Source organism: Hipposideros armiger, unplaced genomic scaffold, assembly GCF_001890085.2.
Source record: "Hipposideros armiger isolate ML-2016 unplaced genomic scaffold, ASM189008v1 scaffold_128, whole genome shotgun sequence".
NCBI classification, from domain to species: domain Eukaryota; kingdom Metazoa; phylum Chordata; class Mammalia; order Chiroptera; family Hipposideridae; genus Hipposideros; species Hipposideros armiger.
In genome coordinates, this window is record NW_017731478.1 from 2,925,898 (window position 1) to 2,937,584 (window position 11,687).

The following is an 11,687-nucleotide window of genomic DNA, read 5'->3' on the forward strand; positions in this document are numbered from 1 at the left end:
CTCTCTGCCACACCCCAGCCAGCGACAGCACAGCGGGTTACATAAAGCCTACGTTCCTGTGTTCTTGGCTGGCGGTCTTGTCCTGGCCTCCCCCCAGGACCGCCAGCTCTGTCCCACCCAGTGCCCCAAGGAGGGGAGGGCCATTGGCTCAGATGCCAGCAGTGGCCTCGCAGCCTCTGAGCTCTCTTCCCAGGTGGCCGCTTTGCTCCGGCAGGGCAGCCGTGGCTGTCCGTGGCTGTCCGTGACTCCAAGCTGGCATGTTTTCAGCTCACAGGAGGAGAGAGGGTGGGACTGCTCTGGTGGGAGGAGAGGGGCGGGAGGAGAGGGGACTGTGGTGCCTGGCTCCAGATCTCAGCTTGTCCCTGCCTGTCCCCTTCCCCCTCTGCTCTTCCTATGTCTTTCACTGTGAGCCTCTCCCCCACTGTCTGCCCTGTCTTCTTTGCCTCCGTCGCTCGTTTCTCTCTGTGTTTCTCTTTGCCCCCCATCCGTGTTGGCAGGCCTGCCTCCTGGGACTCGCCGGCTTGTGCTAACCTTTGATGCAGAGGCAGTACAGCATAGCGGTTAAAAACGGAGGTGCTGTCACTAACCAGCTGTGACTTCATTCAGCAAGGGACTTAGCTTCTCTCAGCCTCTGTTTCAGCGTCTGTAAATGGGCGTGGATGAGGATATTTATTACCTGTCCTCTAGCTCTGCACTGTCCATTCCGGAAGCCAGGAGCCTCGTGTAGGTGTACTGAGGACTTGAAATATGGCCAGTCGGAGAGTCGCTTCATGAAGGATTTAGGTGCCCTGCTTTGTCTCTAGAGTTTACAGACCAAGTGGAGGCTGACTCCCTGGGTTCCAATCCTGAGTGGTGACTTTGCTTTTCTCTGCCTCAGTTGCCTCATCAGTAAATTGGGGTGAATTCAGTATATACTTTTTAGGGATTTTGTGAGAAATAAGTTCTGTAAAGCCTTTAGACCAGTACCTGGATCAGGGCAGGACTCAGTGATCATTTTCATTATTACTGTGCCAGGCTTTGGGCTAGGAGCTCAGGGAGATGAAAAAGGCCCAACACGCCCCAAGCCGTTAAGAAGCGGCCTTCGGCAGGAGAGAGACTTGTTAGCTGCTAATGGCCTGTCAGGCAGAGCTGATGTGGGCGTACAAGTGTCATGTGGCTATGGAGACCACCTGAAAATGGGCCTTGCAGGGTTTTGATGGCAGAAGGTGGACTTGGACAGAGGAAAGTGTCTGGCAAGATGTCACTTCTTAGTTGTCACCCCGAACAATCCTTTGTGACCCTCCCTGAGACTGGCAGTCCCTGGGATGTCCAGCAAAAGGCTCAAGGACATATGAGCAGCCTGAGTGAGGAGTTTCCAGCTCCCAGGGGAGGGGGACAAGGCCTGCCTCTCTGTTGGCTGCTGCAGCCAGCTCTGAAACAACATAGGGAAGCCTTTGTCATCAAGGTCCTTAAGAAGAGGGGGCTGGTCAGCGACCCACCACCCGACTTGAGCTTGCCAGAGGCACTGCCTGCAGTGGTCCAGCCAGCTGTTGGCCTGAGTCCTCCAGGCCAGCCAGAGCTTGGCTTTCTGCCTCAGGCAGCCCCGAGCATCCCCTGCCCAGGCCCTGGGTGCTCACCGGTGCCTGTTGCACCCTCCTGCGTGCTGGCAGGAGGGCCTGTGGCTGACCTTGTCTTTCCCATCCCACGCCAGGCTGGATCCATGCCGTCTACACCCCTGTAGACTCTCTGGTATTCGGCGGAAACATCCTGCATAGTTTTAACGTGCCCATGCAGCTGCGGATCTACGAGATCGAGGACAGAACACGGGTAAGGCGGCTTCCTTCTCTCCTCGTGGGCGTGTCGGCCCCTGAGCTCTGCTGAGTGCTCGGGCAAATCACTCCGAAGTCCCCCGCTCCCTCCCGCTCCCTGCCTCAAGCCAGGCCTTGGTCCTGGTTCTGTGGGGCAGAGGGTGCCCACAGGAGCCCCTCCCAGAACCCTGGTAGTTTCTCTCCACCACCAGGCCAGTGGCAGGCTGGTGGCAGCCAAAACCCCCTTGCCAAAGAGGAAGAGTCTTTTGAGAAAGCACCATGAGATGTCAGGCCCCCTGCTTCTTCCTCCTTCTCATGTGGAGAAGGGATTATAAGGACTGGGGGAATTTCGTGGTGGCTCTTGCTGTGGTTTGCAGGGGGTGGTTGGTGCCTTGGAAAGAAGGTCAGGTCTTGGCCCTGTGTCTTCCGGGGACCCCAGATGTGATGTAGAGCCCGAGGAGGCCAGTGCCTGTGCTTCCCCCAGGTGCTGCCCCTGAGCTGTCTCAGGTGATGTGTGTTTTCCGCTGTACTCCTTGAGTGTCCCCTGAAAAGCACTGGCTACTTGCAAATTGCCACCCTCTTTCCCATGCTGGAACTTGATCAAGTGTCCCCAGGCATTTGAGACAGGTCCAAGGGAGGGAAACTGGGGGCAAAAAGGGCCCATTTCTTTTCCTTTTTTCCTTACAGTTATTCAAATATTTTTTTCTTTTTCTTATTGAGATAGAATGCACATACCATACATTTCACCATTTAAAGTGCACAATTCCATGGCATTTAGCACCATCACGATGTTGTGCAGCCGTCACTTCTGTCTACTTCCAGGACGTTTTCATCACCCCAATAGAAACCCAGTCCCCATTAGCAGTCACTGCCTGTTTTCCTCCCCCAGCCCCTGGCACTCACTAACCTGCTTTGTCTCTATGGATTTGCCCGTTTTGGACATTTCATATACAGTAATACCACGGTTTGCGAGCATAATTCGTTCTGGAAACAAACTACTCGTTTTGCAAGACATCACCAAGTTAAAATGTATTATTAGGTTGGTGCAAATTGTAACGATTGCACCAGCCTAATAGAAATGTTTGCTCGTCTTGTGGAACACTCACAAACCAAGTCATTCGCAATCCAAGGTTTTACTGTATATGGAATCATAATGTGGCGTCTGTGATTGGCTTCTTTCTCTTAGCGTGATGGCTTTCAGTTTCATCCATGTTGTGGCATGTGTCAGTGGTTCGTTCTTTTTCATGGCTGAACAATATTCCACGGTGTGGATGGACAGACCACACCATGTCTTCTTGGGCTTTGCCAAGGAGATGCCTTTTTTGCCCCAAAGAGGTGTTGCTTTGTCTGGACCCTAAAGAAATATCTCATAGAGGCAGGTCCCCTGTGCCCGGAATCCTGCCTTTCTGGGTCTTATTTTCCGGCCTGGGTCTGCATGGAATCATGTATATAAGTCAGAGTTCTAGCCACTCTCTATATCTCTGACCTTTTCGCAGTTCTGACATTGAGGAACTCTGTTCAGGGGCTTCCCGGGGACCACTTTAGCCACATTTAGCGGCCAGGTGCACCAAAGGGAGAGAGTGCCTATTTTCAGGTTGGTGGCTTTGTTGTCCGGGAGGCCCAGAGCTGCAGAGACTGGGTCTTGTTTTGTGGATGTGTGCGCCTCTCTTCTCTGTTGCCTGCCCACCCTCCCTTTTCCCGGGGCTGGGCTGGGGGATGTCATTCCTGGTGTTTGGGAGAGAGGCACCATTTGGGAGCAAGCGGTCATCTTAGCGTCTAGATCAAGTGCTGTCTGGGGCTCCGGCCAACTGTTCTTTGGCCGGCCCCAAAGAATGGGCCAGTTTGTAAGCAGACTAGGAAGTGTGGGATAGAAAAGGAGAGAAAGCTGGAAGGCAGTTACTGAAAGCCGGAGTCAGGCTGGGATTTCTAAAGGCTCCGGCCACTTGCTTGGCAGCTGCCCCTCCCCCCCAGGAATCTGGATCACACATCTCAGTGGATTTGGGCCCCATCATTTCTGTGAGGAGCCCAGCTCCCCTCCCCCTTAAGCGGGAGGCGGTAGGGAGGTAATGGAGTGGAACCCTGAGCCTCATGCTGAGCTCCTGTGGACTGTTGTGCCCACATCCAGATGAGTGCTGCAGGGTCCCCTCCCCCAAGGCTCACTGTCCCTCATCTGAGTGGACACCCCATCTGGTTTCCCTGAAGCGGGTTGATGGGCATGGGGCTGGCGGGCAGGCTAACCTGGAACCAGTGGCAGGCAGGCTGTGTAATCTGCTGTGATTTCTGGTCCTTGGCGAGGGCTTAGCTACAAGGCCCGATTGTTCATGTCTTAGGAGCCAAGGCAGACAAAAGACACTGGGGAGGGAACACTGGAAGCCAGAAAAGGTGCCAGCGCTCCTTGTCAGCTCGCTACAGCTTAATTCTTTACACCCTTCTGAGCTTCCTTAAGAAGGTTATGGCCATTTAAAAATAGTTTTTCAAGAGTCCTAAAACATAGCTTTGCTTAGAAACCAAATGCAGAGGGTGGGACAGAGGATGACATCGTCAGTCTCTGAGCCTTGCGGTGTGGTTTTTGCCTTAGAAAAACAATTTGCCTTTGTGGCTCAAGGTGGGGGACCCCCCCCTACCGTCCAGACCAGGGGAACCCTGAAATTCTCCTAGGTTCAGGAAGCCATGTCTTGCTCTCATGATTTTAATTTTTCTGGGCCTGATGAGAGGTGACTTTTATCTGCAGTCCCTTAGGCAAGCACAAGCAGGTGCCTGCGTTCTGGGACCGGTTGGTTTCCATTTCCTGCCCCCTTTGGAGATGAAATCTTTCCCCTCTCATTCTAAACTTGTTGCAGGGGGTGGAAGAACTGCATCAAAGAATGGATGTATTGCCCATTTATTATTTGAAGATAAGGTCTTAACCATTATCGCTACCTATTCTTAACTCTAGTTTGGTCAGTGAGGGATAGGGATGGTCCAAATAACCATTCATTAAACTCTGGTCTCTTTTTTATTTATCCCCCCGCCACCCCATGGTTCTAGTGAAAGCAGCCTTCCCTGAGGTAATGCCAGCACGCCCCATTTCCTCTCAGCCAGTGAATCTATTTGGAAATTGCAAATAATGTACCCTTTCTCTCACCTTTCTCCTACCATTGGATTCCCCCCCCCCCCCCCCCCCCCGCCATTGACTTTTTTTTTTTCCAGGAGAAAAACAAATTTTAAGGCACTTCCACCCACCCTCCTCTTTTAGTTTTTCAAGTCCTTGAGACCTGAGCGTTCTAGATGCACCAACAGAACTTTGGTTCTGATCTCCTGAGGTCACTCTGCCCAAAGAGGAAAGGCTAAATAATAAATACAGCCAGGGGCCACTCGAAGGGGCCTTTGGGAACTCAAACTGACCTCTGGAGATCTTGATACATTAATGACCCCCCAGGCCCCAGGCTGGGAGCATTGCGTGCTTTCTGACTGTCTTGCCTTTTGGTGAACGACTCAGTTTGCTGAGGCTCCGACTTTGTCAACAAATAATGTTGAGCAATCGTGTGTTTAATGTTCCCAGGCATGTTGTGGCTGAAACCTTTTGAAGGCGAAGGGTAGAAGGCGACAACCCGTTTGTAAGTCAATTCTTTGCCAATTTTGTTTCCTGCGGTGCTCTCTTGGAAAAAAAAAAAAAAGAAAAAGAGAAAATTTTAATTCCTTCATCAGCATTTGTCTTCACCCAGCTGGTTTCCCTTGGGCTCCTCTCTTGAAATAACAGCCGGAAAAAAAACAAAAAACCCACCCCCACCCCCCATCCCGATCTAGAAAATTCTCAGGCATCATGGTTCCTATCAATGCAGAGTGGCTCGGACGATCTTCAAAAACTTGAAAAGTCAAAAGCAACTTCAGAGTTTTGCCAATCGAATCTCAAGTCTGGAGATGAGAGTCAAAGTCTGAGACAAGGCGGGCCCGCCTGTCCTCAGCCTGCTCTAGGTATTGGCTATTTGTTTCAAAATCCCTTGATCCTTGTTCTGGAATGGGGGTGGGGTCAAGACCCCTAAATCCTTCTTCAGAGGAGGTCACGGGCTGCCTCAGGCTGACCTTTTTAAACTCTGGAGAGCACTGATCTGGTGACTATGAAAAAATGTCATTATTAATGTACTGTCCCAGCAATAAAACTGGGGTTCTCAGGAGCGTAGCTGGAGCCAAGGAAACCGCTAGATGATGTTCCCAACTCCATGCACCTCCCCGAGGAGCTTAAATGCATGTGGCGGCCAGTATCTCATTTCCAAGCATACCATCCGCCAGAGGCATATAGACTCAATATGCAGATGGGAGAAGTGAGGCCCCAAATGTGGGAAGAGGGCTTCGCTGCTGGAAACTTACAGGGGCCTAGGCTGGATGGGGAACTGAGAGCTGGGACTCTCAAAAGAGGGCAGAGTTGGCCTATTCCAGGTGGGCACTGTGAGAGATGCAGGAACATAGTATTTTAGGGCACATGGAGGACCAGGATCTGCTTGTATTTGTCTTCATCCCTCATGTAGAATGTTGCCTGTTGGTTGTCAGCAGAGAAAGGTGGAGAGTGTGCTTGCTTAACTCTCAGCTCCCTGAGTTACTGGGAAATAGGAGAGATGAAGAAGGGTCTCTGGCCCCTGCAGAGATCTCTCGAGGCAGACACACCTTGGCGAGAGAGCAGGCTAGGAGTGAATGGACATGCATGACGTATATTGTAGCCTTGGAAATGAGAGCTCAGCGGTGGGTGACAGGGACCACCCTCGCACCACCTTCAGTCCTTCCTTACCCTCTCAGGATGCAGTTTCCGTGAGGTTCTGTGCCAGGGCCGTCAGTGGTATTGCTTCTTTCCCATCTTTCGTTGCCATCTTATCGGTATAGACCCCATGCTGCCCAGGAATCCCCCTGAGGCCCAGGCCTTTTCATAGTTCTGATACACAAAGCTATCTGCACCTACACTTCCCCCCCTATAAAAAAACAGCTAAAAGGGGATCCCCAACTAGACAGCTGCTCCAGACCCAGGGGTGTATACTCTGGCGTTAGGGCCACTCCAGGGACTTATGGCCAAGGGTGTACCCTGGGAATACAGGCTGGGCAGTGCTAGGTGGTGGTGGTGGTGGTGGAGATGCAGGAGGCGGGCCCCTCTGAAGCCCCGCCCCCAGAGGTAGGAGAGGCCACACCCCTCCACTCTCATTGGTCCGCCTGGTGTGGCCTCCCTCCTAGAATGCAGGAGATACTTGATTGTCTGCATAGGGGTAAGGTTTGGGAGTTGGTTTCCGTTTTTCACGGGGGAGGGAGGGATAGCAGAATCTGTGCAGGAATTTTTGAGAACGACGAGGATCTGGTGTCTGTTACAGCTAGAATCAGGCAGTGGCTCGCATTTGTGGTTCTGGCACCCTCCGTCATCAGGTCAGGGGACAACTCTGCGTCTCACGAAGCACTAAGCGGACCCCATCCACCTTCCCCATCGGCGCGTAGCTCAGGGAACCTTGAAATGATGCTCTCCCAGGCCTCTTCCTCCTCATTCGTGCATGCTCCTGGTATCTTCCTCTTTCCAGCGCCTCCCTTCTGCCTTCCAGCCCCTCTGCCCCCATTTTTCCCTCACACCATTTGTGCTCTTGCTAAGATGATGAAAATAAGTCCCACTCTCAGGAACCCCCTCCCCCTCCCCAATTTTCTCCCTCCTTTCCCCTTGCCTTCTAGAAACTGACCTCAGCTCCTGGGTCTTTGCTTTCAGGTGCAGCCTAAATTCCGTTACCCCTTCTACTATGAGATGTGCTGGTATGTCTTGGAGAGATATGCGTACTGTGTGACCCAGCGGTCCTACCTCACTCAGGAATACCAGAGAGAATCCATGCTGATTGGTGAGTGAACAGCAGGGCCGACCGCCTCGACTGCTCAATTGGGGCAGAAAGCATTATTTCAGTGGGGCCCCTGAGAGTCCCTGGGTTCCGGGAATTCTTTTGAGCCAGAGTATGGGGCAGATTGCTAGAGACCCCTTAGCGGGGGAAGCCATCCTTCTCAGCTTCCCACCCACAATACAGCATCCAAGAAAATGAAATCATGACCCCAAACAGAGTCACCTCGGTGGCTTCCGTGTCTCGCTGGTGACTGTGCCTATGTGGGGAGGGGCCAGTCCCAGTCATGACCGTTGAAACAGGATCCTCATGGAGCAAACAATCGTGGTTCTTTTTACTTCTTAGTAGCTGATCCCCCTGCTCCCTGCACCCTTGGGTTGGGTTTTTGTCTTTATAGGAGCAGGCCCATGAGATGGAGCTGGTCCCCCAAATACCAGGCCAGCTTTGAGCCATTGGGAGGGGTGGCCAATGCTGGAGACAGGAGCCTGGCAGAGCAGTGGGTGGTTCTGACAGAGGCAGGGAGAGAGCGTTTCTAGCCGCAGCTGCAGCCCCACTGTTGTTACTTAGAGGGATATAATGCCCCCAAAATGGCTCAGTCTTTGAGTTTTGACTCACAGATGCCTGCCTGGAAGTTGCATCTAGCTGTGACAGCCCCGCTTTTTCCCCTCTGCCTCTGAGCTGTCACTGCTGAGGGGTTTTCCTGGATGCAGAGTGCCCTGTGCCTCAATCACTCCATCTTGCTCATCACAGGATAGAAAAATGCGATTGGTCTGCACGGTTTCTGCCGTAATCTCCAGGATTTTTAGATTCTTTTTTTTTCCTCACTAAGCCTTTTTTCCCCCTCTTCCCTTGACTCCCATCCTTAGTGACTTTAGGGATTTCAGGCGGGCATGTGACGGAGGACACATGTTTCTGCTGGGGTCTGTATTGGGAACTGTTTGTTCACCTCCTGGAAACTCAGTTTTGTCTGGGGTTGAGGGCGGGGGTTCTGTTTTGAGTCCTGTTCCTGTCAGATGATGCGATATTCAGGTGTGAAACATATAGAAACCCTACAACCTGCTCTTCGCAAGCTCCCAGCCTGGTAGGAGATGGAAATGTTTCTGAACTAATGTGAGAACCCCTGGCTGTAGTAGCGACATGTTCCTGTGGGGACTGGAGGCTTGATTTTGTGGCAGTCCCCCAATAAGGGAAATGACCAGGAAACAAGGGTCATTTCTCTTGTTTGGATACTTAGGGCTGTAGAAGAACATTCCTGGCCTGGCAAAAAAAACCACCCCAAAAACAAAAAGAACATCCCCGATTCCGTTTCTAGGCACAAGAGGGAAACCTTAAGGCAGTGTTTGGATCATTGGCACCTATTTTTTCTTAAAATTTCTTGCCACGATTTTCTCTTGCCTCTCTGGTCCATCTGCCAAAGAGAAAGGGGGACGTTAGGGAGACACGTCATTTATTGATTGCTAGTTGAGTGCCGGTAGCTGTGTGCTCAGTGTGATGCCTGATTTCATCCTCATAAGCCTTCAGAGGAAGTAGTCTTTGCCTGATTTTATTTTTTTTTTTGCCTTATATTTTTAAAAGAGTGTTATTGGGATATAGTTCACACATCATACAATTCACCCATTAAATGCGTTCAATGCAGTGGTTTTTAGTATATTCCCAGAGTTGTGCACCCATCACCACAGTCAATTTTTAGAACATTTTCATCTCCCTAGGAAGATACTCATGCCCTTTAGTCATCATCACCTTATCTCCCTCTCTCCCCGGCAGCCCTAAGCAATCTCTCATCTACTTTCTAGAAGCCTTTATGGATTTTCCCCTCTTCCGGACATTTCATAGGAATGGAATCATAGATGCTCTTTTTGTCTTATTTGTATACGTTGAAATATAAAATGCCAGGTGTGTTCAGAGAGGTGAAGCAACCTATCTGGGTTACACAAAGCTTGAGGAAGCTGAGCTGGGATTTGAACTTGTATCTGACTGATCGTAACCTTTCTGGAAGCCGTGGGAGGCATAGACCATCAGAACTGTCCAAAGCAGCTCGATCTCCAGAGTAAAGGGGCGGGTATAGTGAGTGGAGGTTCCAGGACTCCCAGCAGGGAGTCTGGGGCGTTCATCTCCATCTTTATTGTGACCCCCCCCACCTCCCCACCCCCTGTAGATGCCCCAAGAAAGCCCAGTATAGACGGCTTCTCATCTGATTCCTGGCTGGAGATGGAGGAGGAATCTTGTGAGCAGCAGCCCCAGGAGGAGGAGGAGGGGAAGGAGGAAGAGGAGCAGGAGGAGGAAGGTGCAGACAAGGTGCCCAAGCCACCCGCCGATGGCCCTGCCTCACCCACCAGCACTCCCTCTGAGGACCAGGAGCCCCCCGGGAAGAAGCCCAAAGCCCCTGCCATGCGGTTCCTCAAAAGGACTTTGTCCAATGAGTCGGAGGAGAGTGTGAAGTCCACGCCGATGCCTGCAGACTACCCCAAGACGCCCACTGGCTCTCCCAGCACCGAGCTCTCTGCCAAATGGACCCACCTCACCGAGTTTGAACTGAAGGGCCTGAAAGCTCTGGTGGAGAAACTTGAATCCCTCCCGGAAAACAAGAAGTGTGTCCCCGAGGGCATCGAGGACCCCCAGGCACTGCTGGAGGGCGTGAAGGTGGGCAGGAAGTCGCGCCTGGGGCTGGGCAGCTGAGGGCTGGGCAGGTTCTGTTCACAGCACAGCTTTCCAAGGGCAGCTCACCTCAGGGCGGCTCAGTGCAGACCCTCCTGGGGGCGTGTCTGCACACGGAGAGGGGCCCTGGTTCAAACAAGCTCATCTAGGGTGTCCAACTGAGGTCACCCTTGAGACCTACAGGGGACCCCTTGGTGGAAGCTGGCTCTGTGGTTGACAATGAGTTCTTTCTCATACTTGAAAATCTCAGGCTTCGCTGACAGTAGGGGCTATTGGAGTAGCTGCTGTTGGGTTTGGGGACAGACTCCTCCATCCTGGTCAGGGAGGTTTGTGCTCTGGGCTGGCTTCTCCTGGAGCAGGTACGTTTTGGCTTATTGGTGCCATTGGTTGAACTAGAAAACTCAGGAGTAGGAGTTTGTGGTTGATGGCTAGAAATGAGGGTAAAAGATGATTATTTCCGTTTAGAACATAACATCTAAATAGCTTTTCCACGTTCAAGTAAATATGGACAGTAACCACAGGCTATTTAGTTCTAGAACAGGGGAGGTAGATTTGGGCTTGAGGTACAGGTTCGGGCTTGAGGTACAGGTTCGGAAGGCATAAGTAATGATGGTAATGACCAGTGAGCAGATTGTATGTTCTGCTGGTACTTGAGGTGGCCAGCCAAGGTGGGCCATGTGGCCATCCAGGGTTCACAGGTCTCCAAGGAGAGCCTAGTTATTGAGCCAACTCTCCCTGAGCACCAGCTGTGCTGGCTATTGGGGGAACGGAAAGCCAGAGGCCATAGTCATTGCCCTCAGGTAGTTCACTGTCTAGCAAAGGAAACAGGCAGGTGAAGAAATCAGGTGACAGGGAATTAAGTGCCATTGAGTGTGCTGTATGTACCCAGGGTAAGGGAGCTGGCCAGGGCTCTGGGACCATTATGCAGAGAGGGCATCTGAGCTGGGCCGTAGAGGCTGCATAGGAGTCCTCCAGATGGGGAAAGCTGTTATAGGCAGAGTGCTAACGAGCAGTGTGTTCTTCTTGTTTGTTTTGTTTTGTTTTTTAAATTTTATTAGGGAACAGTGTGTTTTGCCAGGACACATCAGCTCCAAGTCAAGTAGTTGTTTCAATCTACCCTGTTTTCCCGAAAATAAGACCGGGTCTTATATTAATTTTTGCTCCAAAAGATGCATTTTATTCAGTTATGCATGTATGCAAATGTGCATTTATCCAAATACAGTCATGCCTGGCTGATGATCTTAATTGGGGCTTATTTTGGTGTAGGGCTTGTATTACCAGCACCCTGAAAATCGTGCTAGGACTTATTTTCTAGCTACCGTATTTGCCGGCGTATAAGACGATTTTTTGGCCCTGAAAAATATGCCTCCAAGTGGGGGGTCGTCTTATACGCCAGGTACACTTCAGATAGACT

At 51.5% G+C, this 11,687-nt stretch overlaps 1 protein-coding gene across 11 annotated transcripts in view; it reads left to right on the forward strand.

Moving 5' to 3' along the window:
* The window catches only part of KDM2B (lysine demethylase 2B), a 123,006-nt gene that overhangs the window by 45,414 nt on the left and 65,905 nt on the right, over window positions 1–11,687 (forward strand). For all 11 annotated transcript variants that reach the window (XM_019649018.1, XM_019649015.1, XM_019649013.1 and 8 more), the window contains 3 exons: window positions 1,691–1,806; window positions 7,498–7,624; window positions 9,774–10,258. In XM_019649018.1, the coding sequence (XP_019504563.1) occupies window positions 1,691–1,806; window positions 7,498–7,624; window positions 9,774–10,258 (728 nt within the window). The remainder of the gene's footprint in view (window positions 1–1,690; window positions 1,807–7,497; window positions 7,625–9,773; window positions 10,259–11,687) is intronic.